The sequence below is a fragment of the Sphaerodactylus townsendi genome, linkage group LG11 (assembly GCF_021028975.2).
Source record: "Sphaerodactylus townsendi isolate TG3544 linkage group LG11, MPM_Stown_v2.3, whole genome shotgun sequence".
NCBI lineage: Eukaryota > Metazoa > Chordata > Lepidosauria > Squamata > Sphaerodactylidae > Sphaerodactylus > Sphaerodactylus townsendi.
Genome location: NC_059435.1, coordinates 40,779,972 through 40,795,931, shown reverse-complemented (window position 1 = coordinate 40,795,931; position 15,960 = coordinate 40,779,972). Strand labels below are relative to the sequence as shown.

Sequence of the window (15,960 nt, the reverse complement as noted above, 5' to 3'; positions counted from 1 at the left end):
TCCCACCCTCGACTTATACGCGAGTCAATAAGTTTTCCCAGTTTTTTGTGGTAAAATTAGGTGCCTCGACTTATATGCGGGTCGACTTATACGCGAGTATATACGGTAGGTTTGTAGTTTCAAATATTTAGGGGTGGTACTTCAGGCGTCAGGTACCAAATTTTCTCACCGTACTTCAATGGCAAATGTTGGCAAGAGGTCTGCAAATAGTATCCTAAAGTTTTATAACATTGGAGGAGGCTCTATGTCCCGGTAGCGCTGAAATTGTTTAAATCAAAAACAATCCCGCAACTAGTTTATGGTTCTTTTCTAGGATCTCCCTCTGCATCATTTGTTCCACTAGAAAGAGTACAATCAAAGTTCCTTAGATCTCTTATACAGGTCCCAAATAATGTTCCCAATTCATGGATTAGGCTTGAAACTGGAATGTTAAAGGTAGAAGCTATAAGTTGTCTACTATCAATTAAAAAATGGCTAGGCTGCCATCATGACCCACAAGGTCTTCTCCCTTTAGTTCTTCAGGACAATTTTCAGTCTAGCAGGCCTAGGACAGTTCAAAGTATCCTACAACAGATGGGATTTTTCATTCAATCTCTTACAGCTATGGCAGCTGAAAGGGCTAGTGCGCTGGTCAAACAGAGAATTCTTGACGTAGGGAGACAAATGGACCTTATGAAGTCACCTAAATTTCTAGCACCGGAACATCTAAGATGGCAAGTAATTATAGCTGTTCTCCCTTGACAACAGTAATATGAGAAGATTGTTCACTTTGGCCTGATACAATTCTCTTCCCTCCTCATTGTTAGAGGATAAATATAAGAAAATTCCATATGAGAAGAGGTTTTGCCCCTGTCTCCTTGGTGAGCTAGATTCTAGAACAAATGTTTTTTAGATGTCCTATTTATGAAAAATTTCGTAGGGAAATCCTCAGTCCAGTCCTGGCAGGCCTGACTGGCTTAAATGACAAAGATACACTGGACTACATGCTAATGGGTAGGGATCACAAAATCACATGCGCAATGGCTCGCTTTAGTTCATTAATTGGTAAACATAAAAAGAGACACCTGGCGGTCGAACAGTAAGGGATGGGATGCTCTTAAATATGATACAGTTTTAATGTTTAGATTAACATGCTGAAAGTCAGAGTTTTAAGTAGGGTTCAGGTACCTTTTTTAATGGTGTCTAACTTTTAATGTTTAATTTATGTACTAATCAGTGTATTTTATTTCATTGTCACTGGTATGCTATGGTAAGACGGGGTTTTATATGCTGGTCGTTGACCGTAAATAAACAGTTATGGATATTACTTGAACCTCCTCCTTAATTGTCTTCTTTTCCAACTAGCAATTTCATCTCAAGCCCTTCTTTGTGTGCTTTAATTTATGAAGATGATAGGGTACAACTGAGACAGAGCATTTTCAGTGCTGGTGGCAGCACCTCATTTTGTGTCAGAGGTTTGACTGGTTATCTTGTTGGTTCAAGTGCCAGGTAGACAGGTTTATTTGCTCAGTTCTCTTGTTGATTTTTCCCCCTGATGTGTTTCATTCAACTTGATTTTTACCTCCGTTGTCTTCATAGCTAACTTTTTCTTTAACTGACCTTGTTTACATGGAATCTCATGTTCCCGATAATCTGTTCATGCTCTACGCATATTTTATTGTATATTCATTTGCTGCTTATGATCAAATTGCTTTTTCTTTTTTAAAAAAGTTGACTGTCTTTAGTTTTTAAAAAAAGGTATTTTACTGCTTTTAATTTGGTTGAGAGCCACCTCAAGTAGATTTCCAGAAAAGTAACTAAAAATCATTTAAATAAATGTTAATGCATATTTGTTTAGCAAAATATTTTCTTCAGCAAAACAGTTATCTACTTATCCTCCAAAAGCAGCAGTGGAATTTATTACAGTGTGTTGGATGTAACAGAAAATTGGGTTTGTGGGAGACAAGACGCCCTTATCTCTTTCCAAAATTGTCCTTTAGAGTCACATTGTGGAAATATGTAGGGTTTTGTTTCAGCACTATATCCATAAAGGAATTTTATTTTGGATGGAGAAATGTATCAATAAACAACCTTGCATATGTTTTCTTGTCTACTCTGGTGGATACAAATGGTTAGGGAGAGATCTAAGCATTATGAACAGTTCATAAGTGTGGTTTTCAGCTGGAAATTTCTGCAAGCCTAAAGACTCGTGATGTTCTTTTTTTCTGGATCTTCAGTTGTGTCCTGAACTTTAACTTTGGACAGGGTGCAAAACAGTTCTTTTATTCCCATGTTTCAAAAGATTTGTATTCTCTTGGTTATATTTATATGGCATTACTGTTTTTATCTTTTAGATTGATCTCACATGCAGTTTTGAAGATGACACCCAAACATGAAAAACAGGTAATTTTTTAATTGGAAAGTTAATGTTAATATTTTAGGAGGCATCCGTAAAGGTAGATGGGTTCTGTGAAAACACTTCTGAGCTAGCAACCTACCAGAAAACAGTTCTTGCTTGCTGTCATCTTGCTAATGAATTTGCAGTAACCTGCTATGAAGAAACTGCAGCTAAAATCCTGTATGCATGCATATTCAGTGGCATTTTAACCCTGAAAGAAGATTGAGTAATTGCTGCAATGCAGAGATGACAAAAAATAGTTCTCCTGACTTGTATAAGGTAATGCTGTGTGAGGGTTGTGGGTGTGGTGAGGTGACGAGCAGACACTGCAAGAGGCTCACTGAAGAAGGGAATTCCACTGTCACTTGACGTTCCTTGGTTTCTTTGACTTCTTGAAATATTAAGCCGCCTTCAAGTGAGTGCTTTTTGAAACATAATATTTGATGTAGCAGTCTGTTCCTCTTTTCGTTAAACAGCACCTGAGGCATTTACACTGTGATATCAAGGAGAGTTCCACCTTTCCAAGCCCATTGATTTCAATTAACTTTGCAGAATGTAAGGTGGATTCCGCATGGGCCAAAAACAGTGGTGTGAAAATGGTGTAAAATGGTTTAAAATGGTGTAAAAGGTTTTATACCGTTTTCACACTGTTTTCACACTGCTGTTTTTGGCCCATGCAGAATCCACCTAAGAAACTCGGGTTAGGATACACTGTCAGAGAGCAGCCCCTTTGTGCGCCTGAACTTAGGCCCCAGTTCCAGAGATTGTCAAGTACAGCAGGAGATATAAAGAATTCAATATGTATATCTTCTCATGGCTGATGATGTTGGCTTTGAAAACAAAGGTGGGGGTGAGTTTGCCATCAAAGGCAGTCATTTGTGGGGAGGCAGGTCATCCAGGAAGGCAAATTAGGTGTCTGACTTGATGACTGCTTTTGTCACACCAGAGAGAAATGTAAACATCCTTAGGCACAGCTTTTAGTTCAAGAGACTAATTTAGATCTTCCCGTAGGAAGACTTTTAAAATAAAACTGGGGGGAAATTATAGCTGTTCTCCATACGTCCTGAGCAGAAGAAGATAGAAAAAGGTTAGAAGCCACAAAGATGCACTGCATGCAAATTTCCAACACTCTTAACATTTTGAATGTTGTTTTAGAGATAGGTAAGATATTTTATATTCTATGGTCAATAATATCTGCATAGACAGAATGTGCTTATCACAAAAGCTTCTATATACAGCACACATAGCTTGTGAGCCACCAAGAGTAATACAGCTGCCCAGGGTCACATTATTGATTGTGTATGTTTCCTGCTAGAAACTGAAAAGAAAAAGACACATAAAGTGTCTACAGAAAATGGTGCCTTGGGCAAGCACTGAAATTGCACACACCCCCACACCCCCCAAACAGCATGGACGGGGAGGGGTTGGCTTCTCCCAGGTGCCGTCTTAACTTGCCTCCCTTCTCTCCAAGCTTCTCTTCAACCTAACCAGCCTCTCAGGGTAGTCTAAACATATCCTAAGCCTAATTCCTTAAGAATAAATCCCATTGTTGGTTGTGATGGGTTTTCCCGGCTGTGTGGTCTGGTCTGGTGGACCTTGTCTGGACACTGTGTGTAACAGACTTCCCTCTGATACACCTCTGTGGATGCCGCCATAAATGCATGTGAAATGTTAAGAACAAGACCATGGCCACACAGCCCGGAAAACCCACCACAACCAGTTGAATCCGGCCGTGAAAGCCTTCGAAAATCCCATTGTGTTTTTATTAATTTATAACTTGTTTTTCTCACTGAGACTCATTACAGATTAGACAGAGCAAAAAGAAGTATTAACCATGCTATGTCAAACAATGCAGAAAATCATATTATATATCATTATGTAATAGGGCGGGGGGGGGGAGCAGAATTCAGGGAGATTTATTCCCTAGCAGCTTTGTTCTCTGGCATAACAGCCTTGTACGGTCGGCAGCACCAAGTCTCAGTGGCTTTCACTGGATAGACCTTCTCACTCAACTACTGCAGCAGAGCCATTCATTCATTCATTCATTCATTCATTCATTCATTCATTCATTCATTCATTCATTCATTCATTCATTCATTCATTCATTCATTCATTCATCTTCTAGGCTGCCACATATGGACTTCAGGTGGCTTCCAACAATCAATTAGATAAAACAATGTTAATAAGTAAAGTATTCTCATCCATATTGCAATGCCATAGCATCACCTGCAAGGGAATCAACACCATTAAAGATTTAAATGGTAATACCCTGTAAAATCAGGAAACGTTCATACTATACACTGAAAGGAAATAGGAAGATAAAAGGGAAGCCTGCTAGTTGGACACCATTGCTGTTGGACACCATAAATAGGCCTGGAGGAGGAACTCCAACTTACAGGCCCATGAAATGATACTAAGTCCCACAGGGGCTCACTTGACAGAGCGTTCCACTGGGCCTGGGCCAGAACTAAAAAAAGTTCTGTTCCTAATTGAGGTTAACTGGACAGCTTTCAGTTCAGGGGCCACCAATAAGTTTTTACTGCCTGAGCACAATACTCTTTGGGAGAGGTGGTTCTGCAGATACCAAGTTTCCAGATGGTTTAGGGCAGGGATCCCCAAACTACGGCCCGGGGGCCAAATGTGGCCCCCTGAAGGCATTTATCCGGCCCGCCAGGCATGGCGGCAGTGGCTCCATTCATGTGCAGTGGGGGCTCGAGGGAGAGGAGGAACCAGCCCCAACGGCTGTTGATTGCAGTTACATGATGGCACCCTCAAATCTCCATGAATTTTCTGACCCAGAGTTGGAAACCTTACATGTGGCAACGCCTGCTCCGCCCTTCCCTCTCAGCTAGTCCATGTGTTGCGCTCAGGCTTTCTGTTCCGCCTCACTCCCATTGGCATCAGCCAGGCTGGCGAATCGCTCGCTGGCTGCTAGGGAGGAAAGAACCCAGGAAGATACCTGATCCTGGGTTAGATGGAATGTTTCATTGGGAAAGTTCTGCTTTTTTTTTTTTTTTTACAGGGGAAGGTATTCCACAGCTTCCCCAACAATATTTGGAGCCCACCCTGTACTTGACATACTTTGGTCACTGTTCTAAAAATAGACCATGACAGAAAGGCTGAAAGGTGAAATCAAACATTTTACAATCATTTGTGCATAGGAATTTGTTCATAGTTTTTTTTAGTCCGGCCCTCCAACAGTTTGAGGGACAGTGAACTGGCCCCCTGTTTAAAAAGTTTGGGGACCCCTGGTTTAGGGCTTTCAAGATTAATTCCAGAATCTTGAACCTAATTCAATACTCCACTTAAAGTCAGTGCAGCTGGCAGAGCACTGCCTGTATGTGTTCCTATCATGGAGTCCCAGTGAAGAATCACTGGAGCTTCCGGAGCAGTCTCAAGGGCAGCCCTGTATAAAGTGAATGGTAGTCTAGCCTGAAGGTAACTGTTGCATGGATCACTGTGGCTAAGTTGGTTTGAGGCAGATAAGGTGCCAGAAGCCTAGCCTAGCAAAGCTTGTAAAATGCCAGCTGGGCTACATTTGTGACCTGTGCTTTCATAGACAAGGAGGCATCCACTATTAGACTCCTGACAGTTAGGGGTGTTAACTGCAAACTGTCAAGAGTTGGCAGCTGGCCATCCCCCTATGCAACCCCTGCAGATCCAGCCGCAGGAATTTAATTTCAGCTGGCTCTGTTCCAACCATTTCATGATGGCTCCCGTATCTGGCCAGCCACTCACCAACAAATATAGCTGTGTATTATCAGCATACTGATGACAGCCCAGTCCAGAGCTCCAGACCAACTTGTCAAGAAGGTGTATGTAGATGTCAAGTAACATTGGTAAGAGCACTGCTCTTTGTTGGACCCCACACACCAACATGTGGCATGCTGAAGTCCACCCTGTTAGTACTACTCTCTTTCCCCATCTGTGGAGAAATTAGATTAGCTACTCCGAGAATGTCACATGTATCCCAAGGAAGTGAGTCAAGAAACTGTGTTCAACTAAACTGAATGCTGCTATCAGAAAGAGTGATAACAGCAGTGCTGACCTGCCTTGATCCAGCTGTGTCTGCAGATGATCTGTGATCACCTGATCTCATCAGATCTTGGAAGCTTAGCTGAGTCAGTGCTTGAAAGAAGACTTTTCAGAGGAAGGCAATGGAAACCACTCCTGCTTAATCAATGTTGATGAAGTCAACTGATTCATAAAAACTTATACCCTGGAAAATTTTGTTGGTCTTTAAGGCTCATTCCGCACATGCAGAATAATGCACTTTCAAACTACTTTCACTGCTCTTTGAAGCTGTGCAGAATGGCAAAATCCACTTGCAAACAGTTGTGAAAGTTGTTTGAAAATGCATTATTTTGCGTGTGCGAAAGGTCCCTAAGATTCTGCTGGAGTTTAACTTCATTAATCTTTTAGATACCAGAAGAGTTTTGATTCTTAAGTTAATGTGTGCTGTGACATTGGCTGTCATAGTCCAATGTGTACTTCTTTAGATTTAAGTTCCAAATGGCTTTATTTTTTTTAAAAAAAATAGAGAATAGACACAAATCTTAGTTGCATGTAACATGTATGTTCTATCCCAGGGTCTAGCTAAGAAAAAGGAATGAGAGTTTGAACCTGAAGTAGCTATTGGACCTTTATTTTAAGAGCAGCTGTATGGCTTGCACTGTAAACTGGGAAAACTCCAATTCATCTTTTGCCTCTGCCAGTAAATCACAAGGAGGCCTGGGTAATAAGCCCCTGTTTCCCCCACCCTCAGCGGCTAGAGGAGAATGTTTTTCTAGGTCACCTGATAAAGCTCTTAGCTAATGAAAGATTTGAAGCCAAGGATACTTAATCTTCATGTATCATTGGTCTGCTATACTTTGGCTTGTGGAGAAAAGCAAAGGCAAAACTTGTTTTCTTAATTGTTAACTATTTCTTTGAACTGCTCAGGAACTATCTGTGACTCATAAACCTGTAGAACATGAGTCTTTTGTATGTAGTTTCTTTACTGTTACAGGTTTTTAAAATGGTTAATCCCTGCAAGGACAGTCTTTTCCATTGTGCCATTTGTTCAGTTTCTTTAAAGCAATCCATTGTAGTTACTATTAACCAGCACTGTCGTATGTTGCCACAGTGTTGACAAGAGAGAGCATCGTGTGTTGCTCTCTTGATGCTCTCTCTTGCATTGACAAACAAAGCAGTGAACACCTCTAGCATTTTCATGAGTTCCTGTTGCAAAGCATAGCTTTTTTTGGAGTCGTAGGCCATTTGTGCGCTGTGATCTGCTCCGCAGCAAGGATGCACTGCCTTCTGCTCAGATTCTCAGTTGCGTACATGTTTTCCCCACTCCCAAACTCACCGTGCTGAGATGAGAGAATTCCAGCAGTGTCAAAAGGTGGGGAAACTGTGACTTTTCCCCTGCCTGCGCATTGAAAGCAAAACAGTTGCGTGCATTACTCCCTCCTCAGGTTTTCTTAGTCCTCCCCGCCTTCCCCTGCTCTAGTTCTACCATTTGAGATTTTCAGGAAGGGTTTCTTTTAATATTTTTTACAAGTGTAAACGTCTATCAATGCAGTACAAAGTGCCAGCAAAGCAACACAGAAGTCATTTCAAAAAAGAAAGCAAAAAGAAGTAACTGGGGGAAAAAAGGCAACAAGCAGTGGAAACAAGGAAGTGGCAGGCGAGCAGTACTTTCACCATAACATTAAGAGTGATCTCAAAGGCTTTTTAAAAAACATTAGCATTGAAAAATCTTTTGAACTAACTTTAATCCTGTAAAATATGGATTGGCTCACCTTGCCCAGGGATGCTTCGCAGCAGGAGACTTCTCTTTGGAATGGAAAACCACGGGGAGACCCGACTGCAAAGCACATAGCTGGGCCACAAACAGTAACTGCACAAAAGGCCACAGAAAAGCTGTTGCTGCACTAAGCTCTTCCATTCTTTCACAACTTTACCAGTATTGCTAAGATGGCTGTAGTGATAGTGGGAAGCCACAGGACGCTGATCTGTAACTTCAAAGGTGCCATGGTTGTGATCCAGCAGAAAGAATGTCCTTTAAGTGACTGGCAGGGAGGAATTACTGTTCTGTATATTTACTCAAACATATTCCTTCCTGCCCCAAATAATAACATTTGGAGAATAAATCTCCAAAAGCCTTGACTTTTATCAGCCCTGTGAATGTCTTGGCCATTAAGGAAATCAACTCTGGAACAGCTAAATCTAATTTTATAACTTACATTGAAAATTCAAAATAATATTTTGTTTAGTAGGCATGGTTCATTCTGTTTCTGCTGCTTTGACCGGGGAGGGCTGGGGGGAGGGGGGGAGCTATGTGGAACACTGTGTCCCCTGGGTATTCTGCCAAGAGAGTTTTCCCCTTCTGGGTCTGAGATTTCATCAGGTATAATCACACACTTGAAGATTATGCTCCCTCTGACATAGTCTAGAAACTTGTTTTTTGGTTTTCCCAGTGCTGTATTCTGTGCTTGTGTGCCAGGGTGTTTTTTTTTTTTAAATAAAGAGTACCTCTCTTCATCTAGTGAACTACAGTTGTTTATTAAAACTGATCCCCTAAAATGGCTGCGGCATTATTTATTTATTTTGCTTCTACTACAAAGAGAGAGTTTCCTACCAGTCCAGTTGCGGTTACTTCTGAGGCAAAGTAAGGGTGTGGAGGAACTGTAATCTTCTCACTTAGACACAGTGTGAAACAGACTTTTCTCTGTGATACACCTCTGAAGATGCCAGCCACAGATGCAGGCGAAACATTAGGAACAAAATCCACCAGACCATGGCCACACAGCCCGGAAAACCCACCAGAACCAACTGTAATCTTTCTTTTGTGAAAAAGGTGAAACTGAATTTTGAATACTAGTAAGGCAATAGCATAAACAAAGAGGCCTTCAAGTAACTTGCATTTGGCATAGAAGAACCAGTGGGCGTGGGGTGAATCCTGAATGCATGTGTAGTGAATGCAGTCTAAGGACAAAGGAGCAATAAACTGAAGAAAATAAATAAGGAAACAAGGAAAGGGCCAACCTGCTGGAAATTCCAAGCAATCCAAGTTCTGAGAAAATAAATATATAGCAATAATTGCTTAGAATGTATTTGTGTCTTGCAAACTGAGGGTTGTGGCTTCCTTCATGGAGTCAATCTGTCTCACATGGGGTCTTCCTCTTTCTGCTGCCCTCAAAAAGCTTTTATCACATTAAAAAAAATTTCAGCTGTGATTTCATAGCCCAAACCAACAGGAGTGTGTAGCAGTCTTAATGCAGTACTATTAAAGCACCCATCAACTTTTTCTAGTCTAGAGCGTTGTGTATATGCTGTGCATTCATTCCTCTACCATGCCCTGAGAGGGTACAAGTTGTGCCCCAAATTGGCACAGAATGATTGTTGCAAGAGAAGGGGTGTCTCTTTTTCCTGGCTCTTGTAAACAGTCAGGCTTGGATTTGGAAGAACTGCGTGCTAAATCCACATATGACATTGCCTGCTGCAATGCAGACCCTTGGACCATCTCACATTGTTGTTACTTTGACTGACAGTAGGTCTCCAGGGCCTTAGAAAGAGAAAGGTCTTTCCCACTATCTCCTACCTGAAATCCTTTAATTGGAAATACACAGGATTGAACCTGGGGAGGCATATGTTCAGCCGCTGTACTGCAACTCACATTGGGCATGGACACATCGTGTGGTCATGGAGAAGTCACTTGATCTCTACATCAGTTCTCCTTCTGTAAAAATGGTGATAGCAATATTCTGCCTTACAGCAATGAGAGCAGGAATGAGAGCAGTATTGTAAAGCTTCTGAAAATTATAATTGCTATAATAATAATGATATGTCTTCTATGAGAGCCAGTGTGGTATAGTGGTTAAGAGCAGGTGGATTCTAATCTGGAGAACCAGGTTTGATTCCCCACTCCTCCACCTGAGTGGCAGGGGCTTATCTGGTGAACCAGATGTGTTTCCGCACTCCTACATTCCTGCTGGGTGACCTTGGGCTAGTCACAGTTCTTCGGAACTCTCTCAGCCCCACCTACCTTACAAGGTGTCTGTTGTGGGGAGAGGAAGGGAAAGGAGCTTGTAAGCCACACTGGAGAGAAAGGTGGGGTATAAATTCAATCTCTTCCTCCTCCTCTTCTTTCTTCTTCTTCTACTGTAATACTGAAGCTGTTCAGTTGGCCCACATTCTCTGTGCTGCAGAACCTCCATTTAAAGGTTGAACAGGCTTGTGTGCTTAAAGCATCAACTATGAAGAGAACCATTTTATTGTTGCTACATTTTTGGAGTCTTGCCATATAGGAAAACATTGTTGTGGCTTAAGCATTTGCCTTTTCAGTGGCTGGGTGCAGTATTGATTTCTTCCAGGTCTGTGAACTGAGGGCAGAGAGGTACAAATCTGCCAAGGGGATATACAGCTGAGTAGGTTGCTTCCTCTTAAATGCAGGAATGAGCCACCAAATGGACTGAACTCCAAATATTGAGAGTAGCCATTACATATTTGACTCAGTAACCTCCCATGCATTGTGAGGATATGTTTTGGAACCTAGCATGGTCTAATGTTAACTAAATCTTTATTCCACCTCTGCTGGTCCATTTGAACACTCTTATATTCTTCAGACTTGCGCTTTCTGTTATAACCAACCATATAATTTTCTTCTTCCCCCACCCCTTTTGGGCTTTGGTTACCATTCCAGCCTTGATAGTAGCTGCTTAGCTAACTTCTTCGCTCTTTTGGTTGATCTTAATAAAATCATTCCTTTACTTTCGGGCTTTTTTCCTATTAATGCAGCAGCAGTTCAGGGGAAGTTGTATAGCTTGCTTTGGTTAAAAATTAATGTTTTGTTAACACAGAATACAGTCTCTGAAGCAGATCATCATATCTACCGAAAATGTTCCCAAATAAGAGGTTTTGAAGGAGGTAATAATCTATTAACCAGAATCAGTTGTTTCATTAATTTGTATGATATTTAACTGGGACAGGTTGCAAGTAACTGAGTCCTTGAGCGTGCCCTAGCTGTTGGGAAGTATACAGGATTATCTAATTTCAAAATTCCCCTTTGGCTAGTTGACAAAGAAGTTTCCCGGATATGTTCTGTAGCCATGATGACTCATTGTGTTTTTTTTAAGTTACTCTTAGTGCTTGCAATTTTGACTAACAATAACAGTTCAGCTTTCATTCTGGACATAAGTAGTCTGCAAGAGGTGCAGCTCTCTTTCAAGAAGGATTCTTACCTTCACTTTAGTCCTTTTATTATGTACCTTCAGGAATTTGTAACAGTTTTGGTAAGAGACCCCAGGATTCAAAAGGAAGACAGTTGGCACTCACATATAGACTATGAAATCTTCATTCATGTAAGTATAAACTTTACTGTGGATGTGTGTTATATGGTATAAATATGATGTTTATAGTATGCTTGTAAATTATTTACAGTAATAATAATAAAAAGCAGTGCAATAGAAACAATATAAGACATAAACGTGTAACAAGATTGGATTAACAGTTAGAAAACAATGTAAGAACGGTAAAAGCGATAACATGCAAAACTGCAGAAACTGGTTTACAGAAATTTGAAAGGCTTGCAGTAAGAGCAAGATAATGCATACATTAAACAGTGCTGTGAAAAATAGACCTTGTTTTTGCATAAAAAGCATCCTCCTGAGCATGTGCAGAAAAGCTGTTCTTCCCTGGGCATGAGATCACCTGGGCATGAGATCAAATCTCAATTGATTATTTTCCTGAGGACAAAGTCCTGACACTTGTCTTTGTAGAAATCAACTTCAGAGTAAAACAATTAGGCCTTCTCCACATGAGTTGTTTACTGTGTATCTTGATGTCAAATTGTATGGTTTTTTCTCTGGGCCTTTCCGCACGGGCCAATAACGACGCCCCGGGGATGGCAAAAACGCCGTCCCCAGGGAGCTGTTCGCACAGGCAGCGCTGCCAAAACGCAGCAGCGCCGACCTGGCTCCCTTCCCCCTCCCCCAGGGCGGCCTTAGGCCACCTCCAAAAAGTTTTTGGAATACAGCGCATTCCCGGCGGCGCGGCAAACGGCACCGCCGGGAATGCGCTGTTGTCCCCGTCCTTCCCCACTCACCTCATCACCGTCATCGGCCTGCTGGCCTCCGAAGGCCCTCCCTCACTGTCTTCCGACCCCTGGAGGTTGGAGGGCAGCGTGGGCGGGTCTACGGAGGCCAGCAGGGCGACGACAGCGATGAGGTGAGTGGGGAAGGACGGGGAAGAGGCGAGTCGGCCGGGCGACGGCGCTCCGCGGCACCGTCGTCCCAGCCGGTTCTGGGACCGTCCATGTGGACGGTCCCAGCTTAGTCAGGTCGGCGTTCATTACGCCGACCCAACCCCTTCCGCCTCCGTGTGGAAGGGGCCTTTGAATTCTACCCTTTTTTCCTCTGTTTATTTCCGCAAACATTTTCCCTTCATTTTTTCCTCCATTATTTTCTCTGGCACTTTAACTACAATATTTTTCGATCCATTTCTGAGCCAGCTTCCCTTGAACGTGTGATCATGTTGAAACCCCACCAAACTCCTGGTTGTTATCCTTGTCCCTGTATAGTCACTCAATCCCACTTTCAGTCATTTTCTCCTCCCCCTTGTCCTCTGTTTTCAAAAGGAATCTCTGTCCTATTTAACTAGCAATGTAATATTCAGGTACACACAAACACACATAAACGAACAAGGTTGATTGGATTAGCTTTGTCATTTTCATATAGAACTTGCAATGGAATGTTCACGCAGAAATACAAACGAGCAGGGCTGATTTTTGTAGGGGGGTGGGTTATGAAGTAACAGTAGGGTACAGACACAACCCAGGACCATTGTATTAGCTTTGTCAATTTCATCTCAAATTAGCCATCTAATATTAAAGAGAAGATACGCCATGTGTTCAGTTAAGAGTGAGTGAAACTGGGAACTTGTTTTTGCCTGCGGAAATTGACAATTGTGTGTTAGTGAGGCTCTGCCAGAAAATGTGGTTCTTTGTGTGTGGGGGTTGGCTAAGTGTTTCTGTTCCCTCAGGTACTGGCACTTGCTCCAGTAGTTGTTCCCCCCCCCCTTTTTTTCATTTTCTGCAAACACCTGGCCCTTATCTGTGCCCTGCATAGTTGTCCATCTTCCCTTTCAGCCATTTTTTCCCTCCCCTCCTCTGTTTTCAAAAACATTTTTTCTCTTTGTCATATTAAACTAGCAATGTAACATTAGGACAGAGAATGATTTTGGAGCTGGAGACAATTGGAAGGAGTGCTAGGAGTAATCACTGCATGTAATCGGGGACTGCTGAAAAAATGTGGTTCTTTGGAGGAGGTGGGTCTCTTCCTTCAGGTATTGCTACCTGTTCCAGGAGTTGTTTTGGTTTTCATTTTGGATTGGTAGTTCTCAATAGTTGAAATGAAGGCTGAGGCATTTTTGAATTCATGCTTCAAAGTGTAACTGTACAGTAACACTAGTGTGACTGTGCAAAAAGAAAAAAAGGTGTAGCGGCATAGTGGTTAAGAGCAGGTGCATTCTAATCTGGAGGAACTGGGTTTGATTCCTCGCTCTGCCCCCTGAGCTGTGGAGGCTTATCTGAGGAATTCAGATCAGCCTGCGCACTCCCACACACACCAGCTGGGTGACCTTGGGCTAGTCACAACTTTTCAGAGCTCTCTCAGCCCCACAGGGTGTTGTGAGGGGGGAAGGGAAAGGAGATTGTAAGCCCCTTTGAGTCTCCTACAGAGGAGAAAGTGGGGATATAAATCCAAACTCTTCTTCTCCTCTTCTTCTCCTGTGTTACAAATAACATCCCACCACCATCAGGAATAATACATTTTCATCAGATGCATGTGGAATAAATGCAATCAAAGAGACAAGGGGAAAAAACCCAAAAATGACAGAGGGAAAGGAGGTTTGTGGAATGATTTCTCAGATGACCTTTCCAAGATGCAAGGTTTGACTAGTGGAAAAATCTGTGGTAAGCTGTGCATGTGGAAAAGGCTGTATTCTAGGAACACCTGATATTTCAATTGAAGCTAAGAACATGGATTTAGCCAGCCCACTCAGTGGGAAACCACAGAGAGCCTCTTCTAATAACACAATATGATATATAGATGTGGATTTTTAAAGATACTGCCGCTTCCTCATGGATTTGCCTTGATGTGACTGTGATGTACATTCTAGAAGGAAATCTGTGCATGCCTTCACTGGTTTGGTTTCATATGCGGTGACAAATTATAAAAATAAATAATCTTCAAGCTTGCTTGAATGTTTCCTCTTCCCCTTATATGTTAATTAGTTGCTTCCTGGTTTTCAGCAAATTACATTTGCCATTACATTCAATCTGGCAAAGCATTATTGTATGTCAAGTATTGCAAACTACAGTTCGCCTAAACAATAGGTTGCTGGTTTGTACATAACAAATAATTATGGTTTACTGAGAGCCAGGACTTAACCGATTAGTTCATGGTTCCATATAGGGAGGATTATGTAAGGCCCCTTCTGCACATGCAGAATAATGTACTTTCAATACACTTTCACAATTGTTTGCAAGTGGATTTTGCTATTCCGCACAGTAAACCCCAGCGGCAAAGTGGATTGAAAGTGCACTGAAAGTGCATTATTCCGCATGTGCGGAAGTGGCCTGAGTGAGCAAGAGGTTCCTTAAAGCCTCATTCATCAAACTGAAAAGCATGTGAATCAAGATACTTAATACTGGTTAAGTATCTCCTAGGCCGTTTCCACACGGCCATCGAGGCGCCTCCACGCCGGCAAGAATTCTGCCGGCGTGGAGGCGGAGGCCGTTCGCATGCAGGCATACGGACGGCCTCTGGAGAGGCCGGCAGACGGCAGGCGGCTCCACATGGAGCCGCCTCTTCCCCCCTTCCCTTTCCCATTTACCGCTCGTGTCGCCGTCCTGCGGGCCTCCTCAGCCCCGCCCACGCTGCCCTCCGACCTCCGGAGGTCGGAGGACAGCGAAGGAGAACTTAGGAGGCCAGCAGGACGGCGACACGAGAGGCAGTAACTGGGAAAGGGAAGCGGAAACTTTAGCGTGTTCCCGGCGGTCGCGGTTCGCACCACGCCTCCGGGAAGACGCTTTCCCCTCAACAACAACCCTTTAAAGGGTTGTTGTTTAGGGCGGCCTGACGCCGCCCTGGGGGAGGGGGAGCGCAGTGCCGCCTGTGCGAACGGCGGCCTGGGGGTGGCGTTTTTACCGCCCCCAGGCCATCGTTTTTGGCCCGTGTGGAAAGGGCCCTAGAGAAATTAACTTGCACATAAAGCACAATGCATTTTCTCCACAGACAAATAGCATGTGTTTTACAAGAAAAACCTCATGCGTTCGGCGGCGCTTTCGAGAATTTGTGTGGCTTCGTCAGAGACTCCAGAGTAACGCTGTACTGATGTGAGTAAGCTTCTAAATGTTTTCATAGGTTTTGTTTGCTAATCCATCTAAATGTTTTGTACATTTTTAATCCCAGCCTTTCTTTAAAAAGATGAGGGTGGTCTGTGTGGAGTTCTTTCTTCCCCCTTTTATCCTTATAACAGTTTTACGCTTGATTCAAGGTCACCCAGCAAGGTTCATGGTAGAACAGGGATTCAGCCTC

At 42.7% G+C, this 15,960-nt stretch overlaps 1 protein-coding gene across 6 annotated transcripts in view; it reads left to right on the top strand.

The window, feature by feature from the left end:
• The window catches only part of SNX10 (sorting nexin 10), a 52,854-nt gene that overhangs the window by 23,106 nt on the left and 13,788 nt on the right, over positions 1–15,960 (top strand). For 4 of the 6 annotated variants that reach the window (XM_048511254.1, XM_048511249.1, XM_048511251.1 and 1 more), the window contains 3 exons: positions 2,334–2,382; positions 11,638–11,724; positions 15,658–15,758. In XM_048511254.1, coding sequence (XP_048367211.1) covers positions 2,359–2,382; positions 11,638–11,724; positions 15,658–15,758 — 212 coding nt within the window. In that variant the 5' untranslated portion in view covers positions 2,334–2,358. Of the gene's footprint in view, positions 1–2,333; positions 2,383–11,615; positions 11,725–15,657; positions 15,759–15,960 lie in introns of all 6 variants that reach the window. The other 2 variants (XM_048511250.1, XM_048511253.1) reach the window with 2 other exon arrangements.